At 36.0% G+C, this 22,100-nt stretch overlaps 1 protein-coding gene across 2 annotated transcripts in view; it reads left to right on the forward strand.

Annotated features, from left to right (window-relative positions):
- The window catches only part of btbd11a (BTB (POZ) domain containing 11a), a 175,892-nt gene that overhangs the window by 107,855 nt on the left and 45,937 nt on the right, over positions 1-22,100 (forward strand). For both annotated transcript variants that reach the window (XM_046873443.1, XM_046873444.1), the window contains exon 2: positions 387-536. In XM_046873443.1, the coding sequence (XP_046729399.1) occupies positions 387-536 (150 nt within the window). The remainder of the gene's footprint in view (positions 1-386; positions 537-22,100) is intronic.

A 22,100-nucleotide genomic window follows, 5' to 3' on the forward strand; every position in this document is an offset into this window, starting at 1 on the left:
CTCCTAAACTTTAAAATGCTTTGCCACAATCTATTTGACTTTTTTCCTTTGCGTTCCACTAACATGTCCTAGCTTCTGTGTTTTTCCCTTGAATTGTGTATTTCACAATGGTACTCAGCATCCAGCATCCTAAAATTTTAAACTGGTATCTAGGTTTGCTGAAATATACAGCTGTGTGTCATTAGTGTGGTATTTAAAAAAAGTTTATTGCCAATGCTGCTGTATATATTTAGACTCTGGACTTTACTCAGAAATGCCTTCTCATAACTTGACTCGGACTCAAACATTTTAATAAACAATGGCATACTCCATGCTGATTTCTTACAAAGTAATATGCAGTATATTTGATATTCATGAGTGTAACCTTATGCTTTGTTTACCTGCAGGTGTCCTGAGCCTGCCGGACAGCCTGAATGAACACCGTGATCAGCAAAGAGGGGGAAAGAATGCAGAAGGTCATGTCTTTACCCAGGCTGAACTACGGACCATCGAACAGTCCCTTCTGGCCACCCGTGTGGGAAGCATCGCTGAGCTAAGTGAGTCTGCATTTGTGTGTTTGTGTGTGAGATGCCACTGTGCAACATTAATGCTGTAACAGACTATTAGACATGGTTATAATGACTGAATGTCTGTACCCATAAAAAATATATTCCAGATAATGATTTATGAAAGTATTGCTCTATATAAAGTAATACTCTAATTACCACATGTAATAATGTACATATTTTTTCTAAAGGGGAAAATAAACAAAAAGTATTGACTAGAAGCAAATCTTTTATGAAGGGCCAGAGTTTTTTGGTGTTTGGATAAGTAAATGTTTAAAAACTGCAGTTGTATACTCAAGAGTGCAAGTGTTTTTGCAGGGTCTTTCAGTATTTTCTTGCCGTTCGGACAAATGGAACTAATAAACCCAAATCGGTTCCAGTGTAAAAAATGCTCATCTGCACAAAAATCAACTCCACAAAAATTTAAGTTGTCAAAGTTGGAGTAGAGGAACTTCAGTGTCCTGCACAGAGCACTGACCTCAACCTCACTGAATGCTTTTGGGATAAATTGGAAAGCTGACTGCCCTTTCGATTCTTCACCTGACATCAGTGCCTGACCTTCCTAATGCTCTTGTGGCTGAATGATCACAAATCCTCACTGCCACACTCCAAACTCTAAAAAACAACAACTTCCCAGTGGAGTGCAGGTTATAATAACAGCAAAAGAGAATTATACAAGCACACATAGTAAGAAAATATGAACATTTTACTTATAGAGCATGTTGAATCAATCTGACTAATATATAATGGGTATAATTTTTTCATCCATATGTAGTTTCATTGAAATAGAAACCTGTTAATGCACAAAGGGAGCTCTATGAAGAATTTACATGGGTTGGAGTGGAAGATCTTGAGTAGTCTGCTATAGAGTTCTGATCTTAACCCAGTTAAACAGTTGTGGAATGAATTGGAATGCTGACTTTTCGCAAGGCTTCCGCACCCTACATCAGTACCTGATTTCACTAACACCCTTATATCTGAATGAGCACAATTTTTTCCCAAGCACATTCTGAAATCTGGAACATCTTCCCAGAAGAGTGGGGGTTATAATTAACAGCAAATAGGGTCTAAAGGGTTCTAAAAGACCAAATTATTTTCTATATAGTGTATTTTGGTCATATAGTGTAAGGCTTAGAAAGACTTAAGTGACCATAATTTACTGATTTATTCCAAATGTCAAGCAATTCAGAAACCACAAGGGTTCTTTAAATGCACACTATGCTTTGCCTAAGATTTTATGGCATCTATGAACTCCTAACTTTTTTTACTTTATGTGGCTATACCACATTCCCCATGGGAAAAGTTGTCACATCTCTAAAAAGATAAAGTATACATATTCAAACTGGTTTAGGTTTAAATACCTGTACAGACACCTGTTACTATCCTTGGTGCTATTCCTGATGAAAGTTGCATAACAAGTGAATTTTAAATATTTAACATATTTTTTCTCTGTATAGGAAACATAAACATATTTTTGAGTGTATCTAAATAATTTCTTAATAGTAAATAAGGACTAAGCATAATGGGTCATATGTATTAAAGATTTTCTGACAAATTAGAGTTTAGCAACCAAAACACACTAAGGCATTTCTACACAATGCATAAATACTGTGAGTAGATAAAAGTTTGACACAAAAAACTCTTTCCACTGCACCCTTATGCAAACCCTCCTGAACTATTTGACATCTGGATGATCTATTGAGATATTGGCTATTTTTAGACTGTTGTGTGGGTGTGGGAGCCAGTGGTCAGCAGTTGGAAGGCCCCATCCAAAATAGAGCTGGGTGTGCCTCCTTTTAGATGGATTGTTTTCCAGCTAGATCACACCACAGTTCAACAGATTAAGACGTACTTGTGAATTTCTTTTAATGACAAAATCTAGTGTATAGCATTTAGGTTTGTGCATATATATAGTCTGTTTTGTCTTTTTTTATAATGATCTATCAAAAACTATCAGGGAATGCAGCTAGTCACACACAAAACACATTAAAACTCATGCAAAATTACAAGGAGAAAGCTCATCAGTGCATTCTGCGTTGAGGCAGAAAGCCCGTCACATTTGTTCCACTCACCCACACAATAGCACACAATGGCTGGACAATAGTGGAGCACTACGTGAATATTTATACACCAGCAAGCCCCAGCAGTGCATGAACACTTTGTAAATGAACAGCTTAATCTCTTAATTTTTGAAACCAAATCGTCTCAGCGAATCTCTTGTTGACTTGAATCTGAGCGAATCTGAAGTTGACTTGTCATGACATTATACAAAAAAGCAATAGAAATAAGCTATCTACCTTATATAGTCAAGAATTTTATGCAATACAGAATGGAAAGAAGAAAGAAGGATAGGGTGTTATGCTGTGCTATTGGGATGAAATGCAATGATGTGCTTTGAGTCCGAAGATAAATGTTTCTGCCAATTTTGTTGGATCTAACCTGAAAATCCAAGAAGCAAGTGAAATGACTGACTATCCGTGGGAGGATGGAGGGATATAGCAAAACAGAACAGATAGATAGATGAGTGATGTCAGTATGAAGTGATGATAATTATGATAATTAAGGAATATAAAAATGAATGAGCTTCTGTGGGATGAAAAGGTTGATGAGTTTATGTTAAGAGGAAAGAGAAGTGGCTGAGTGCAGCATGAACATTGGAGCATCTAGCCTATAGGAGTGAGAGATATTTACAAACAAAACAAACAAAAAAAATCATTATGTACTAGAAACTGTAGTCTGTATGAGATTGGTGCCATTACCGCAAATTCTATAAATTCCTAAAACATAATGTACTGTAAATGTAAATTTGGTGTGCATATGCAGTATAAAACTTTACATTCCTGGCATGCAAAGTACTTTATACTTTTTTTTTTAATTTTAGAACGAATGCAACTATTATTAGGCTACTTAACGCATTATATCGTGTTTGATATGCATGTTATCTTTTAACTCTTGTGCATCTAGTGTTCATAAAAGTTTTTAATAGATAATAGCATAGCATTATATCATGTTATTACAATGTGTACTTATTGCAAGTTTTTTTCTTATCTCTCAATCAATAGTAATCTTCCAAGTGTGAATGAAATTTCAACCACCAGTTTCACCTTTTAATTACGATGCTTTTTGTGCCTAGGTGATCACAGTTACAACTATGATTAGTTATTGGCAGTACCCCCCTGCTAGCATGGCCTTAGCTAATCTTGCATTACAATTAGCTTATGAAGCTTGTAGTTAGTCTCTTGTGGGCCTGCAGTGACTGTGTGTGGGTGTAACGGTACATGTATTGGTACCGAAATGTTTCGGTACAGGGCTTTCGGTTTGGTACACGTGTACCGTACGCAATCCTTTTTACGTCCAGAACATAGTTAAAATCTGAGTTTTCTCACAAAAGTATCAAGTGGCGGACCACAAGTTTAGTTAGCTTTAGTTAACCTAAAGTTTTTAAACTTCAAAACATACACAACAATACCAGGGGTATAAAAAAGTGCAGTGTCACTGTGGCTACTCACTCCGTACTGGAAATAAGATTTTTTTGCGCATGCATGAATACGCTAAAGAATCAATAGCGCTAGTAATAGCCGCTAACCAGGAAGTGGCTACCGGGTAATGTTAGCACTATGGATTCAAGATTCAGGATTTTTTTATTTGTCACAAACAAAGTTATATGCAGGATGCAACTTTCAGTAAAATGAAAAGTTAAATTTTTTTTTATCTCGAATCAATAGCACTAGCATACTAGTTAGCGGCTATTGCTAGCGCTAGGATTCTTTAGCGTTGTATGTCCAGCTTGAAGAATTTCTTATAAAAGTAGAAAATCATGACAGTTGCACATCGAGGAAGTGAAGAAATGAAAGATAGAAGGAATGAAGACATTTGTTAAAGTATGCTGAAATAAGTAGAACGGTTAAGTAGAACATATCTTTAGAAAATGTAATATTTAAATGTAAACGCACACACACACTTGCTCTCACACACACACACACACACACACACACACACACACAAAACGAACCGAACCGTGACTTAAAAACAGATGTATGTACCGAACCTTGAATTTTGTGTACTGTTACACACCTAGTATATACTGTTTATATATAGCTTCCTCAGCTATCGAGCTAAACACACAAAAATGCTAAATAATTCATTTAAAAAGTAATTAATATACTTAGCAATGGGTTTTCTACCTATTGTCTGTATTCACATTTACTGATAAATGTAATCACATTTAGATTTTCCATCTATTTTTGTTGCAAATGAAACAGTAAACAGGATCTTATTGAGGGTAGGAACTAACAGCCTGTGTGTGTCCGTGTTTGTGTGTGTGTGTGTGGGATGGTATTAGTTTCAGACACATCCCCCCCTTCCCCATTGTCTCCCTTTTTACATACATTTGTGAAATTCCCATTTAAAACGTTGCTTATTGCTGAAATTGCAACACTTTTCTGACAGGCATACATTGAAACATAGTAATCAAATGAACATTATTTCCACACTATAGTATTCTAATGTTTGAAACTCAGGTGACACTGCACCTCGAAGAAATGTGAAGACTTTACTGTACTGTACTTGTATATGTGGCAAGTTGCCAATATAATATTCCAGTATTTTGAAGTCTATATTATTATATGGTTTGATATCTATGTCTATATCTAAGCAATAAAGAAATAATGCATAAAGGAAGGACAAGTGTCACAGCAGGTTCGGTAGTTTTAGCCTGAGAGATGTCTAAAATAGAATCACTAGAAAAATGGAAAGGTAGAAGAATCTTTCTATCTGAAAGTTGTGAAATCAGTAACCTAAGGTTCCATCTGGGTTATAATGGATGGAGCTCTTATAATATTAAGATCACTAACTTGAAAAAAAAATTCTGGATAGAAGAAAGGAATAAAAGGAAAACCAGTAAATATTGAAGTGAGTCTAACTAACTTTAAAAGGTCAGTAAGGTGTAACTTATTGTTTCTAAACTTCATCAGTGCAGTAAAGTCACAGATTTTCAAATACTGAAAACTTTCAAAGGCATGGTGATGTTATTTATGAAAATACGGTAATGGATGGCAACATGCAGCACATTTGCTATTGTGCCAAAAGCTAGGCTTAGAATCATTAATAACTAGCCACTTATTTTATTTTTTCTTTGAAGGTACAATTATGGCAAAGCTTTGTACACTGATTTTAGATAGCAAATGGTCTGCAGAGTGCAACTAATGATTAACTAATTGCTTCATTTACATACCCAAATTCTCAGCTTGTAAAACAGCATTAATTGTAAGTGTTGTAAAATAGCCTTATGTTGAAACCAAACTAAATTGATGGTGTATTTATTGTGTGCTTTAATGCTTTATTAATACAAAACTATAAGATGGTGTTGTAAGGCTTTTTGAAACTATTATTCAACTTCCAGTGGTTTCCTTTCAGGACATCCAGCTGCGTCAACAATGCTTTGGGAATGCTTCCGTGTTGTTCATGCTCTGAATCACATGTGCAATCATTTAATGGAGAGGAGCGATCTCACAGACAGGGTGACGTCACAACCAGGAAGCTATAAAACGCACATGCAGTGGAGCTGACGCTAGCTTTAGTTTGTTCAGGAAGCGCTCTGTGTGTGTTTGTCCCTTTACAGGTTTTTGGTAGGTGGTAAATGTCTGCTTACTTCCACATATACATCCTCCCTTCCCACAGGAAGATCCTTAGGTTTGCTTTTTTTTTCACCAAAGCTTACAATTTTGGGTCCTTCTGTTTGGCCTTGCGATGTTCACCCTGCACCTTCACAAAATGTGAACTATATAGACGATTAGTTGATATTAGCTTAATCGTAGCTTCTGGCGGGCCGGCATCGAGACGTTCTCGCCTGTATGAAGGAGCTGGGGCTAAGACTAAATGCTAAGAAGAGTGTGCTTCTCCAGTACAGAGAACCACCTTCCTAGGCATAGTGTGGGATTTGACCGTTATGTGGGCACAATTGTCTCCCGCCTTGGTGGCTGGGCAGACCATAGTTTGCAGACCTGGTGGCCTTTATCGAAGAAACTCCTTAGGAGTTTCCCCCCCAGGAGCGACCTTCTCTCCAAGGCAGGGGGCACCCTGGTTCACCACCCGCCCGGAGTTATGAAGGCTGTGGCCCCTGAAGGGGAACGGTGACTCATCGACTCATCTCCGTGAAGAGGATTGGGAACATACAGGCTCTCTCCGTGGCCCTCTTCACCCTGGAGTTCACTCCAGGGCCCTTGGTTTCCCCACAATCTGTCGTGCTGCAAGCATTCTATCCTTCTCCTTTTCAGGCCCCTGACAAGGAGTAGCCGCTGTAGCACTGGACACATACATCCACAGGACAGAACTGTCAAGGTAGTCAGAGCAGCTGTTTGTCTGTTATGGTCCCTATAAGAAAGGTCTCCCTATTGGGATCAAGGCTTACTCTACCCGGAGTGTGGCGACTCCACCGCATGCCTGTTTTTTTTAGCTTCCTGGTCATGACGTCACCCCGTCGGTGATGTCATGCCTCTTCACATGATTCAGAGCATGGACAACATGGAAGTGTTCCCAAAGCGTTGTTGATGCAGCGTCTCGGTCCCTCAGGGAGCCAGGGTTACATACTGTAATCCAGAAACATAATGTTGGCTTTCAATTCTATTGTGATGCTGCTTATCTGTACTTATAATTCTGGCCAATTATAATAAATAATAATAATATATTTTAGTTTTAATTTACTTATATTTTTATATATATTTTGTTATATTACTTTTTATGTTGTTCTGGCATGTGTGTTTGCCCAGCCTGTTCGAAGCTGTCCACTAATGAGAGTTTATCCACCCAATAGTGTGGCATTGGTTCTCCTTAGAGGTTTCTCTGGTCAAAGACACGATGCTACACAATAAGACTAGGAAATATATTCCAGTGTGAAGTTCCTACCAATTGGCACTATCTGCTTCTTTGGCTTTCATTTGCTTTTAGATCATACTACTGTTTTTTTTAAGGAAGCATTGCCTACTACTGGACTCCTTTTATTTTTAAACAGAAACTAAAAAGTAATTATTGGTAAATAGAATGTAACATGTATATTAGACATTTGTTAAGTTAATATGGTGTATGAGCAGGAATGCTGTTGCCATAGTGATAGTTTTATAGTTTTTTGGGGATTTTTTATTTCCTGCATGATTATGGATACATCTCTGTGTGTCATGTGTGTGGGTGTCTGCATGGCTATATGTAGTAAATTTGTGTCTAGAGATCAGAGACAAGTATTTTTTATTCCCTCTGGTACAGAAGTGCCTTGGATTATTAGTTTCCCACCCCTTTTATTTCTTAAGAGGATTCACATTATTATGTGTCTTTTCAAGAGCTTTTTCATCAAAGCAGTCACTCAATACAGTAAAACTGGTTGGCTAAAAGCCCTTCTTTGTCACAAGATGGCAATGATGTCTTCCAAGTATCCTCCTGTGGTCATGCACACAGATTGAATTGATTGAAGAAATTTGGCCTGGAAATTCTGGTCTCATATGGGCCTGGATAATTAAGGGCTCACTGGATTTAGCATGCATTTTATCAAGCTAACAATAGAACGATGCTCCTGTGTTTATTTTGTGAATTTATATGAAAGGTGGATTAATTATGTTTTTTTGTTGGACTTTCTTGCTAAGTTTGAAATATCAGCCATTATATAAGAATTAAAAAATTCCTTGGGCATGCATTCTTAGGAAAATATGAAGGCGATGTGACAAGAAGCAAAGTATATTGTTATTAAACTTAATAAATAGCAGTTTTAATCATCATTTTAATTTCAGGTAGTGTCTGCTGTGCATCTTGAAATGCTTTTCTGCTCACCACAGTTGCGAAGAGAGATTGTTTGAGCTACTGCAAATTCTCTGTCAACTCAAACCTGTCTGGCCATTTTCTTCCTGTAATTAATTTCACTCCTACAAGTCTGGCACCTTGTCGATGAGTCATTATAAAACAAAAAAAAGCATGATTGCTTATAGTGTAAAAACAGAAGATATAGTGCAATAACAGAATACATGTATGGATGTAAGGAATAAATGTATGGATGAATTCTGGTAGTTGCTTATAGTGAATAATAGGCATCTATAACAGCTGCACTGATATATTTTGTGCTGAAATTACTTGTTCCATGTGCTCCTGTATAAGTAACAGATATTTTAAAATGGGTTGTCTACAGTGCAAGGTGACAATTTTCTGTACCTTTACCTAGATTAATACACATTATCTACTTGCCACTACACTAATTTTATACATCAAAATGTATGTTATAAATATAAATATAGCCAATTATGTAATGCTACAAATGTTGTCACTACTGTATATGTTGTATGCTTATGCTCAAGAACAACAAGGCAGCAGAAAAGTAATCAGTTTGGTTAGTGTGTATGTGCTAAATGACAATAGCTGATGATTTCTGGTACTTTACCAGACCTGATATAAGCGTTTCAGCATAAAATCATTGTGGTGAATATTACTAGTGAGTATAAAGACAGCTATATAATGAAGCTGGAGTTTTGTTTCATTTTTTTCAAGTATTAAAACAGGTGTTTTTGCTCACAGTGAGCAGAAAAACTACAGCATGCACCTTAAGTGCTACCATGCATTTAATTGTACATAAATAAATCAATATGTCTGATTCAAATTATGCAAATATTAAACCTTTTAGACTGAAGAGCACACACACACACAAATGAAAAAACCTTGCTAGTGGTAGAAATATTCCTAAACCTGTGTTTGTGTTTTTTTTTCCATGTAATCAGCTTTAGCTTGCTTTGCTGTTTGATTTTGGCAAAGCGAATGAAATTACACAATATTCATTATTTCTCTTTGAACTGGTCACTCCCAGGTCTTAAAAATAGAAAAATCAGACATATTAAATTACAGCCCACGTTTTGACTTAAATTGTTTCATACTAATAAAAAAACATTAAAACACAAAACCAGAACATTTTTCTCATGCTGAGCAAGAATTCAAGATGGCTACATCAGGAAAGCGAAAACAAAATAATAATCGTGGGATTTAATCAAATATAAATAACGTGGGGTAAACAGGAATAGAGGGGAGCCTTAAAACAAGGCACAGGGCACAGAGGCACCTTTATTTCAATAACAGCTGGATGAAAAATAACAAATATGAACTAAAGAATAGAGGGTAAAATTATTTAAATTGTAGGACCTTGTTATTTTACACAAATACTGTAGAAAAAAGCATATGTAGTGATTATAAATCACTACATACTGAGCTATAAACGATTATGGATTAATACCTAAAATGTAAACATAAAATTTACATTTTGTGTAATGCAGACTTGAGAAGTTTTGTTTTCATTGTAAACTATCCTAATTTTAAAATTGTAAATATTTGAATGAATGCATTCACCATCTATCTATCTATCTATCTATCTATCTATCTATCTATCTATCTATCTATCTATCTATCTATCTATCTATCTATCTATCTATCTATCTATCTACAACATAAACACAGTGTGTAATATATATATATATATATATATATATATATATATATATATATATATATATATATATATATATATATATATATAATTTTAGCATTTGCAATTTACTGTAAATCATATAAGCATTACTGTAGGTTGCACTGCAAATGAGTGTGCAGTGATTTACAGTAAGAACCAGAAAACGCTATGCATAGTGGGATTATCTGAGGTTTTATGCTTGATTAAGAATGGAAAAGAATCTTGTATTACATTAAAATGTGAGCAGATTGCTTTTATTTTATTTAATGAAGGTGTGCACAAACTCTCTCTGATGTAAATCTAAATGCGATTAAAAGCCTTCATTTTTGTGAAGCAGTGAAATTCATCCTTTAGTGTGAGTTAGAGGCATGTGAATCAGTGGACACTTGTTAAGGGAAGTTGTGTCTCAAAGGCATATGAGGAGGTTCTGAGGTCCAACTACCCAGATGTCATGGGTGGGTGCTTGTACAAAGCCTTTTACCTGCAATTGAATTAAATTGTTTTTGGACTTCTGATCAGAAGGTCATGAGTTAAAATCCCAACTCTACCAAGCTATCACTGCTGGGCCTATGAGCAATGCCCTCAACTGCTTAGTTGTATAAATGATATAATTGCAAGTCACTCAGGGTAATTCACTCTCGTTCTGCCAAATGCCATAAATGTAAATTCATCCCTAATGAGAAATCCTGCTCATTTATTTCCTCTTTGAATTGAAATTTACATTAGATAAAAGCATCATGCAAATGGGTAGAAGTAGTAAATTGTTTTATTTTAAAAGTACAGTATATTAATATTAATAATTGTTAATTGCCTCTGTATGATTGTTCTAGTCCCTGATAGTCAAAGCCTGACCTGTTTTTCTTAGGAGCTTTGTGTCCATTGACAAGTTCAGGTCAAGGTTATGCTGTGGTGTTTTTCCCATGTGTGTGTGTGTGTGTGTGTGTGTGTGTGTGTGTGTGTGTGTGTGTACAATCTCCACCATGGTAACCTCTATACAATAGTGACTTTCACCCTTTGTCATTGATAACATTAAGCTAATTCAGTCTAAAGCTAAATCAGCTCCAGCTTACGAAACGTAATCAATGTTGTGTTGACCTACATGTACGCTGGCATGAAGTCAATCACCCCTCAGTTGTAAAAGTGCCAGCAGGAGCTGCAAACAAGGCTCCGCTTTTTGGCTCGGCTCCCAGAAGCTGTGTCCGCCTGCGTTGGTGACAGTTTACTCCACAGCAGTGCTCACACATACTCTGTTCATAATGAAATGTACAGCATAAATGTGTTTAAAGGTAAGTCATATACATGTTATATATGTCATGTTATATATAGCACATTTCGCTGTGTAGAAGACATACAGTAAGTAAATGCATTCGAGTGCACAAAATGCATCGTACATATATTTTACATTCTCGATATTTAAAAACACGTCTAAAAATGTGGCTGCACCCTGGCATGAGTCTACAACCAAAAAAATGATTTGTCAAACCAAATTATGAGACTCATGATGTCCATATCTTAAATGAAGCTCTCAGTGTGTATGACATTTGGCAGAAAAACAGGCAAAGCTTGGCCAAATATGTCAAGAAAAGCCAGGCCTAAATAATACTGAAAGAGTCGTGGACAGAGAGTAGGTTAGAAGCTAAAAATGCCATTTTTATGCAAACTTTATTGTCTTAATATATAAGTAACAATCCGTTAACAATAAAGGAACAAACCACAATTGTGATTTATTTATCATTCAGCCTCATTAAAAGCTTTACTTTAGTCTAGAGGTCTACACAGGCTTTAAATTGAAGCTTGGACCCTATCATACTCAAAATAGTTTGACCCTACACCATGACTGACATAACAGAAGCACATGTATGAACCAGGTTGCATCGTTTGAAATAGATGTATTTATATTTAAAATATTTTCTTCATTTAGTTAAAAACCCGAACCTGAAGCTATTCACGAAAAATGATCCCAAACCGACTTTACTGCACATGTTGTGTTTGGGTTAGGTAGCAGACTTCTATGCTTGAAAAGTGAATTTGTAGGATATCTCAGGAACCCAGGTGGACGTAGGAAATACACCCTTTGGAGGTGGGAGGAAACTGAAGAACCCTTAGAGACTGTGTAACAATTTTCACAGAGAGTAAACCGAGCACAGAATCGAACCAGGATCTCTGGAACTTTGAAGCAGAAATAAATGAAATGTCTCTCTTTTGTCCTAAGGGTACACAAACTTCTGCACTCAACTGTAAATCTGGTATAAATTTTCCTTTGTCTTTTCTTTATTTTTGTCTCGTCATTACTTTTTTCATTATCTGAAAGTGGTGTCGATAGCTTGGGTCAGATTTGCAATAAAAAAATAAATAAAAAAAAAAAACAATACAATACAATAAATCTTTAAAAAAACATTTCCTCCAACTCCTGACACAGCAAGTCATTGTGACATAATCTTTTAGCTTTGGGCTTTAGTGCAACTGTCAGACAAAGCTTTTAGGGAAGCTCACAGCAGTGCTGAACATTTTGTTTCTCTCTTCTATGGGTGGATTCAAGTCATGAATAAGTTGGTAGTGATGTATTTTATATATATATATATATATATATATATATATATATATATATATATATATATATATATATAATTAATATGTGCTGTATAGCATGTTATTTTGCAATTGCTTCTTCCCTCATTGAGGTGCACTAATGTCCTGACCCTTTTTCACAGCTATTCATTAGCTTCTGTAAAATTTGCCAGAGGGACAAACGTATCTGACAAAGAGCCCAGTGTATAAATGAAAGCCGAATAGTGGGTGAATAGAGAAGTAGGTGTGCTTTATATGATTTCAGTATCAAAATATTCAGTTTTTTTATGTTCTTTTTGTCTTATCGTTAGCTTTTTCAGGGCTGGATTTAATGTGTATTTACAGTAGAGTGATTTACACAAAACAATGCATATACCCTGAATTAATAATTAGCAACAATCATGAGTCATTAGGGATTTAACAAATTGTATTGCTACTTATTGTATATACAATGCTGAATGCACACTGATTTAACTGATTTTCTCTATCATCCAAAAGAGGTAAAATACAAAGCTGTGGTCATGGCAACATATTTTATTCTGGGTTATACATGTTCTTTTTTGCTCATGAAATGAAAATAAATAATAAAAATGGCTAGTACAATGCCCAGTGGCGGGCCGTGCATTTGGTACCTGGGTCTTCAGTGGGGATTTACCCGACTTAATCCTTTAACACATTTTAATACCACCATCACATCGCGATTATAGTAACCATAAATACAATACAAAAACGCAATATAAAAACAAGTGGCATTATAGAGAGAGAGGCATTTCACATATGGAGGGTGAATACCATTTTACTAAAGCAAGAAACCCAGTTAAGACTCCAAAACTCTACACTACCACCACAACTGTGCACCTACATCATCTGGAGCAGTTCAGAATAAATATTTGTCTAATAACATGAAAAAAACATACAAATTTAAATAAAATACAACCTCCTCACCAGAGATACAGATTCATAATTTGCACCGCTCCTCAGAGGCTGTAATCCAGTGGTACCGCTCGTATTCACTGGTCTGGAAGTGGCAAACAAACCCTTTCTCGGACTAAGACAAGCTAGCTAGCTTCGGGGTTGGCCGACCTCTCCTCACGATGGTAAAAGGCCAGCACTACTGATTGTGAAGGGCCTGGGCAGATTAGATTGACATGGCAGCACATAGAGGCTGAAATCTGATTGGACATAAAATCTAACATCCACATACCCGTACTGGAAGCAGTGCAGCCAAGAGAAGCACTATGAAATGAAGAGAATAAACTGTTGGGAACAAATTAATACATTTTCATGGAACAAATATTAGAATTTAGGTTGTAAATGTAGGTCAGTGCTTCTGATAGTGTTTAGGCCAGCAGTGCAGGCTTTGCTGGCCCTGACTGCCCACCACTGGCAATGCCGTTATACCTAACCACTGTAAAATGCTCAACTCTTATTGTTAAAAAAAGTTTTTTTTTTTGTAATGACAGCTCTTACAGTAGTTCTGGCCTCAGGTTTATATTATTGTGCATATTAGAATAAGCATAATTACTAGAAGGAGTCTCTAGTTTTAGGTTACAGTCTTAAACTTCTAGGACAGAAAGTGCTATGATGTGCTATTAAGCATAATTAAACATTAGTAATCAGCTTCAGGGTGGAAATAGTAACTTCACCTCTTGTGCAGCACAGTCACATTATCATGTTGCTGTTAATTCTTTTGCAGTTTGCCACATTATTTTATTTTCCTTAATAAAATAATTTAACTTGAATTAAGATGAGTATTGCTCAGAATAAAGGTGATTTTAAAAACAGCAGCCTTTAGCTCCTAAAATAGAACATTTTTTCAATTTCCACTTCTTGCAAAAACTCATTTGCAATAAAATTAAGGTTTTCACCCAGGTTTTTTTCCCTTCTGATGTCCACACATTGAATAAAGACTTCTTTGTTCACAACCTGGCCCTGATTTATATGTGAAAGGATTATTTTACAGCACTTACCCAACATTCTTTAGTTGGATTGAAAACGCCAAGTCAGCAGACGACTGAGGGAATCGTTTTACTTTTAATTAGTCATTAAAGATTTGTGGGAACACTTTTGAATCGGGAACAACCAAAACCAATTCCCAAGAATGAAAAACAGAGTCTCTCCCTTCCTCTTTCATCCTCTCTGGCAGTGTCACTGACCGTCGCAGCCGATTGAGTCTTCAGTTTTCTTCCTCTTTACTTCACAGCTTCCTCTAACATGCACAATTTCCCACAAATCGACCATGACAAATGCACTCGGCAGAATCCAAGTAGTAAACCATCAACTGGACTTTGCAATATCCTGCAGTCTTTCTTTTGGATGAGATTTTAAATGGAGTTTTGGTTTTTGGTGAGGTAGATGTCAAATTACATCCTCATGACTAAAAGTGCTTTGATTTTGTATCAGGCTGTTAATGAGCGTGAACAGCCAGGAAACATTGTGGTCTGATAGATGCTAGTAAAATAGACATGAATACCTATTTTTTAATGCTACAGCACTAAAAATAATATATTGAGGGTTTATTTTGTGTATGTTTAGGTATTGTGTTGTTTGGGCTAAATCCTTTAATTAAATCAAATTAAACAGATGCACATAATGACTTTATTGTACTTTAATATAAATGTCTTGTATAATCTGTGATAAAAACAGATTTTTTTACCACCAACAAGATGCAATATCGAAAATGAATTTCAGTAAAGAGGAGTTTAGTATGGCCTATTTGAGAGAGTTTTGCTTGAGAAGAACCCCAAACTACATCTGATAATTATGCAAATGTTTGTGGAATCTGAAACAAATGACCATGACAAACGATGCTGCAATTGCAAAATGGGACTAGAGGCAATGGCTGAGCTGAAAAAATTACATTTATTTTTCCAACGTAGTAGGCCTTCATGATATGTGCAGTCTTTATGTAACACACACACACACACACACACACACACACACACACACACACACACACACACACACACACACACAAATGGTACTTTGCAAACAGATGTGGGATGGTTTCAACAATTTATACTGCAAAGGCTATGTGTATTATTTCAATGCAAATGTTTAAACATGCTGTGTGAAGGTGAGTGAGTCTCAAGTGTTGAGGTTTTGAACACCATAAGCCAACTCATTGAGTGCCAATGCAATGATTATTGTATTTTGTGTTTGTATAAAAAAAAAAAAATTTATGAATGAACATTTACTTCATTTAGCAGTCCAACAACTTAACTTACTACCTCACCTTTAAGCTTACCTTATACTGTATGAGGCAAAAGTGGGAAAAATACATTAACTCTTTTTTTCTAGGAATATATTTACTGTTGGTGGTCCATCATTGTTACTGTCTGCTATGCAGTTTGCAGTTCTTCTTCTTTTTCTTTCTGCTTCACCCATTAGGGGTCGCCACAGTGGATCATCCGTCTCCATCCCTCTGTATTCTACATCTGCCTGTTTTAACGCAACTACCTGCGTGTCTTCCCTCACCACATCCATAAACCTCCTCCTTGGTCTTTCTCTTTTCCTCTTCCCTGGTGGCTCCATTCTCAGCCTTCTCCTACCATCCTACCAATATACCCCATGTCCCTTCTCTGTATATGTCCAAACCATCTCAATCTCGCCTTCCTCACCTTGTCTCCAAAACATCCTACATGCGCTGTCCCTCTAATGAACTCATTTTTAATCCTGTCCATCGTCGTCACTCCTAATTCCTATTTACTTTTCCTTTCACTTTTGCAGATACCCTTCTATCACAAATCACTCCTGCTATCACTCTTCTCCACCCACTCCACCCTGCCTCCACCTGCTCCCTACTCTCACCTCAAATCACGATATCATCCACTAACATCATAGTCAGACGCCTATCTGACCTCATCCATCAACCTGTCCATCACCACTGTAAACGAGAAAGGGCTGATCCTTGATGCAGTCCAACCGCCACCTTGAACCAGTCTGTCGTTTCTACTGCAGACAGAATACAGCCATTTGATTGCCAGCTGTCATTAAAGATGATTAAGATTTTGCCACTTTACATTTATGGCATTTGGCAGATGCCCTTATCCAGAGTGACTTATGACAACTGAGGGATAAGGGCCTTGCTCAAAGGCCCAGCAGTGGAAGCTTTGTGGTGCATGGATTTGCTAAAAGGTAATTATAGAAGACTAGAAATGACAGCTATTCTCCAACACAACTTGTCTTTACCAAAGCAAAACATTTGTAGTATATATTTAAATAGGTCTAAATATAAGATAATCCTATATTTAGTAGAGAATACTAGAGAATCTTCAAATATCATAGGTTTCTACTTGAAAATGTAAATGTGTGGCTGTCTGAAATAAAATAAAAAACCTTCACATAAAGGAATTTTGACATTTTCTTCAATATTTCTGCTATAAATAATTTGTAAAGTTTAAGTCTACATAGATTAATTAAGAAATGATTAAGAATCAACCTCAAGTGGTGAATTCAGGCTCTTTGTGGGAATTGCAAATAATATGCAGCCTGTCAGGATATCTGCAGTAAAAGTTCTAGTCATTTTGTTTCCCCATGAAAGCTCTGTGTGTGTGTGTCCTCTTGTGATTGCTGATGGATATTCGTAATAACGGTGTATATCCTATCGCACCTTGAGGAGTAAACAATGGTGTGCAATATTTCATCAGAAAGTGAGATTTAGAGACTGTAAAGTAAGCAGAGAAGAAGATCACTAATCACTGTCTGGCCCCACTGGTGCGGCTGTACAGGGCTTCACTGTAGAAGATCTCACAGACTGGTATGAATAAAACATGAGTCAAGCTCAGACACCAGTACTCCTGGCTGCTTCAATCTGGGTTATAGTATTGACATGCTCTTTTAAATGTTTCTATTTGTAATCTGATACAGCCATCTGGTCCTTATTGTCTGTTTCCTAATTATGTCTAAACAATGTGAAGCAAAACTGTGGCAGTGTGTGTATTTTCACACTAATTATTTCCTTGTGCCTGTGTGCCTTACAATGTGTACTGGAGAGAAGCAAATATAGTCATATTTATTTGAACTATTTGTTATATGGACTTTTTATCTTTTTAGAACTTTTTTATAACAGCTAAAACTATTTTTTTAAAGCATAGTGACTACATTCTTGATTCTGGTTGGTCAGAAGGGTGTTAATTAACAAGCGCTTTGAATATAGTGTCAGCTGTGCAGTTTAATGGGTTTCTTATAAAATGCTTTAACAATATCTTACACAATCCTGTTCATGGAACACTTATGGCAAACATAATCCAAGATTAATGATAAACCAAGCATGTTGTTATCGAGCAATGGAACATAAATGCTAGTTGATATGGTGAAGTTTTCTGTGATAAAACGTCTTTTTAACTTCCCGCTGTGGGATAATAATGACAATAATCTTCAGGATAAAAAACTCAAACAAAACTGTGCTTTGTTTGTATGGGGTTTTTTTTTTCAATAAATGACAAGCTTTTTTAATTTTTGTAATAAATGGTCATCTAAATGGCACACTTAATGTGAATGGCCTGTGCTTTGTAACAAATTAAGATCTAGGTCAAGGATTCCTGTTACCACACAACAATGTGGGTGGTAATTGGGTTCTGTAACCCTCAAACAACTACCGTAATTTCCGGACTATAAAGCGCACCCTTATATAAGCCGCACCCACTGAATTTGACAAAGATTTTTATTTTTAACATAAATAAACCGCACCTGTCTATAAGTCGCAGTGTCTACACTGAAACTAATGAACTTCACACAGGCTTTAACGAAAGACACTAAATGCAATATGTTGCGATTCTATTAGGAGCATAGCGGTATTTTGGGAATAGCGTGCCACTGCATTCTTCCAGTATTACTGCGTGTGTGGAGACCGAGGATTATGTCCTTTTTATTTTCTGATGCTGATTTCTTTGTCTAACCCGTAACGCTGTTGCCAAGAAAAATAAAAAAGCACGAGTTTTGGAAACTTGTCTGTGCTTATTTGATTTCTGCTGCAACTGGAGTTTTAGTGAGCTATACCTTGACCCAGACTCAACGGCTAGTATCTAAACAGTATTGAGGTATGAGCTTGAGACGCCACTGCTAGATGGCGAAGCGAAGCCAGAAAGCGAAGATTGTGACGAAAATTAAGATAAGCAAAGAAGAAAAAGTAAAAATTTTGAAGGGATACGTAGTGTACAGGAGTGACAGTAAAAAACAAGTTTTTCCTCCGCCTCCGCTTATCGCCTCTACCCCCCTTCACACACACACACACACACACACACACACACACACACACACACCACCAGCATTTTCGTTAGCTCAAGTCGACTCATCTGAAAGGAAAATACACTGAATAAAACCTTATTATATGTTTACATACTCTTTCTATTATGTTTTTATACAAGATTTGTTATTTAGAAATGTATTTTTCAATTTAATAACATGAAACATAAAAACGGGGTGTCATTTTTAAGAGTTGGAACGGATTAATGCCATTTTAAGTATTTTTAATATGGAAAACTGATTTGATGTGCAAGGAAATTGAGATACGAGCTCTTCCACGGAACGAATTAAACTTGTAGGTCAAGGTACCACTGTATTTCTCTCAGAAGTTTATCTTTTGTCATCATTTTGCGCCATCGGTGGAAGTTTTTATCCCGAAGCCATGCAGCTCAGAACACGTGAGGTGCGTTTTTTCGTTTCCGTTCGGAAATTTCATTGGTCTAATGTTATGTCACTCAGTTTTTTGGCTTGAAGTTTGTGAAACCGGGAAAAACCCAGGAAAAATCCGTAAATTATCTAGCTAGCTAGCTATGGCATATATATATATATATATATATATATATATATATATATATATATATATATATATATATATATATATATATATATATATATATATATATATACAATATAATATACTAATATATACATATATACGCACACATTATACACACATATATAGATGAATGTGAAATGTTGGGCAGAATGTACAGTAAGGATATAAAGATATAAAGATACATATAGATAAAAATAGTGCAGATGTAATGAGGAGTAAAAAAGATATACTATGTAATATGTACATTGTATGTATAATTGTACAGAGGTTGTCAATCAAATTAAATATTTAATCGCAACTTAATCACACATTTCTATCTGTTCTAAATGTACCATATATTAATACTTTCTGTTTTTAGTACTTTTAAGCAACATAGACATGGAGAAATATGGATGCAACATAGAGCATGAAGACAAAAAATTCTTGTAAATATAAAGTAATAATGATGGTTTAATTTACGTTAATCATCAGGACACCAAACAGAACCTTTGCAATGTTTCCACACGGACAGTTAATGAGGTGATACCGGAGAAACTGCATCTCTTCAAGTCAAGAAGCTTTTATCATAATCATAGACATTTTACATATTTGAATGATGTATTGTTTTTATCTGTATGATCAATAAAGACAGTAATTTATGTTAGTTTCGCCATTATGAGGGAAAACCCACAAAACGCCACCCAGAGGGTAAATTGTGTGAATCATGGTGGATTTGGTGTTTGATTTGAGACTTGGCGTATAAATAAAACAAAAGTTTACTGATTAAAAAAATTTTTTTCGGTGGAGTTTATTTATTTATTTTATATCTAAGTAAAGAAAGGATGTCGTGAATAAATGTATGTTGTGCTGAAGGTTTTAATATCGTCTCTTTTACATTTAGTTATTTTGTTATTCATTTATGTATTTATATTTCTTATTAAAAATGGTAAAAACAGAAATGCGCGCTGAATTGATAGCGCGTTAATAAAATGTTGTGCTGTTTAAAAACAATTTTTGTTTTGACAGCTCAATATATATATATTATACAAAACTAATTAAAAATGATGTTACCTATATGAATGTGTCCAGGCTGAAGTTCCACACATAGAACACAGGCAGAGAAAAAACGATGATGATGATCGGGAATGATTCTGTTCTCAGTCATGTTTACATCAGTGTCTCCCTCTGTCTCATCTACGTTAGCTTTACTCCTTGTTGCTTTCTGTCCTGCTGATTCTTAACTTCATAATCTAGTCTACGTCTGTGGTGAGTAAGAGGCAGGATTATACACCAGTGGATTGAAAAAGACGCATAATGACAGGAAATCGGTTGATGGGCTGAAATCGACGCGCAGTGAAAATAAAAAATATTGACATTTCACCAAATCAATTAATTAAAACTAAACTAACGAGCCGGTTTTAAAAATGTAAGAAGTAAAAAGTACAGATATTTGTATATATACTTCGTTACTTCCCACCTCTGCATGTAAGACACTTGTCACAAATCAGAGGCAGGTGGATGTAAGGACAAGTTAAATTTTTTGTCAAATTCTACTTTGGCAGGCTCCTGAATGATGTTCTGTCATCAAAAGATTGCAGGTTGCAGGTTGGAGTCGTCTCTGGAGTTGCCATGCTGGCCTGTAGTGTAGGTTAGCTTCACATGTATCACATGTAACTGGATTTCCCCAGTTGGTAGCAGTTGTGTGATAATAAAAAGCTGCTGAGTCTTGGCAGGTCAACAAATTGGGGAGATAATGTGGGAAAATTGTTCAGTCCTGGTAAAAAAAAACAGTCAAAGGTCAAATTATCAGGAGAACAGAGCAATAAAGGAAAACACAGAGAAAACTGAAAGGTGAAAACCAGATAAACAATAACGCTCAGACTTGCTAACTGACAAGATGGCAAATAACAAGACTGGATTGATTGAGTTGTTTAAATATTGTGAGTGAACTGAAAAAAAAAACAGGAAACAGATGTGGTCCTGTTCAGGTGAGTGTTGTGAAAGCCAGATTAGCCACCAGAAGAGAGACTACAAGTGCTTTTACAACATGAATAACACAGCAAATACACGATAAACTCTATAGCAAAAACATGTGTATCAATACTGAGTCAGAGAGTGCAAATTTACCAGAAGAGAGTGTGAAAATGTTGTAAAAGTACAGAGAGAGAGAATCTACAGAATTAGAAGAGAGTGCAGTGTGATAAAGTGGTGTCCTGCAAAAATTACAGCAGTTCATATTGAAAGAACCAGGGGGTTTAGTGCAGCCTCTGAAGAACAGGAAGAAAGAATCTGTTTCTGAAGCTGCTTTTTTTGTTGTCTTAAAGTCTGAATCTTTTGCCAGGGGGAAGGGGAAAGTTTTTTAATGTATCTGATGTACAAAAAATTGCACCATTGATATATAATGTCCAAGGGCCTCTTCTTGAACAGTTTTAATGGTATTCAGTGCTGGTCATTGAACACAGAGCTGCATATGTGGAAAAATAAATAATGAGCAGTTTCAATATGGCAGATTTTAAATTACACACCCACATAAGTAAAAGCACTCACCTATGTTAATGACTCATTTATGAGCTAGTGAGGCGTAACCAATGATTCACCTTCTGTGGATTCCTGGTGAAGTTCCAGCATGCTAACTAATCATGCCTCCTGTCCTCCAGTTACAATTAATATTACACTGTATATGCGAAATAAATACACAAATGTACAGTGCCATGTAGAA

Source organism: Silurus meridionalis, chromosome 18 (genome assembly GCF_014805685.1).
Source record: "Silurus meridionalis isolate SWU-2019-XX chromosome 18, ASM1480568v1, whole genome shotgun sequence".
Classification (NCBI taxonomy): domain Eukaryota; kingdom Metazoa; phylum Chordata; class Actinopteri; order Siluriformes; family Siluridae; genus Silurus; species Silurus meridionalis.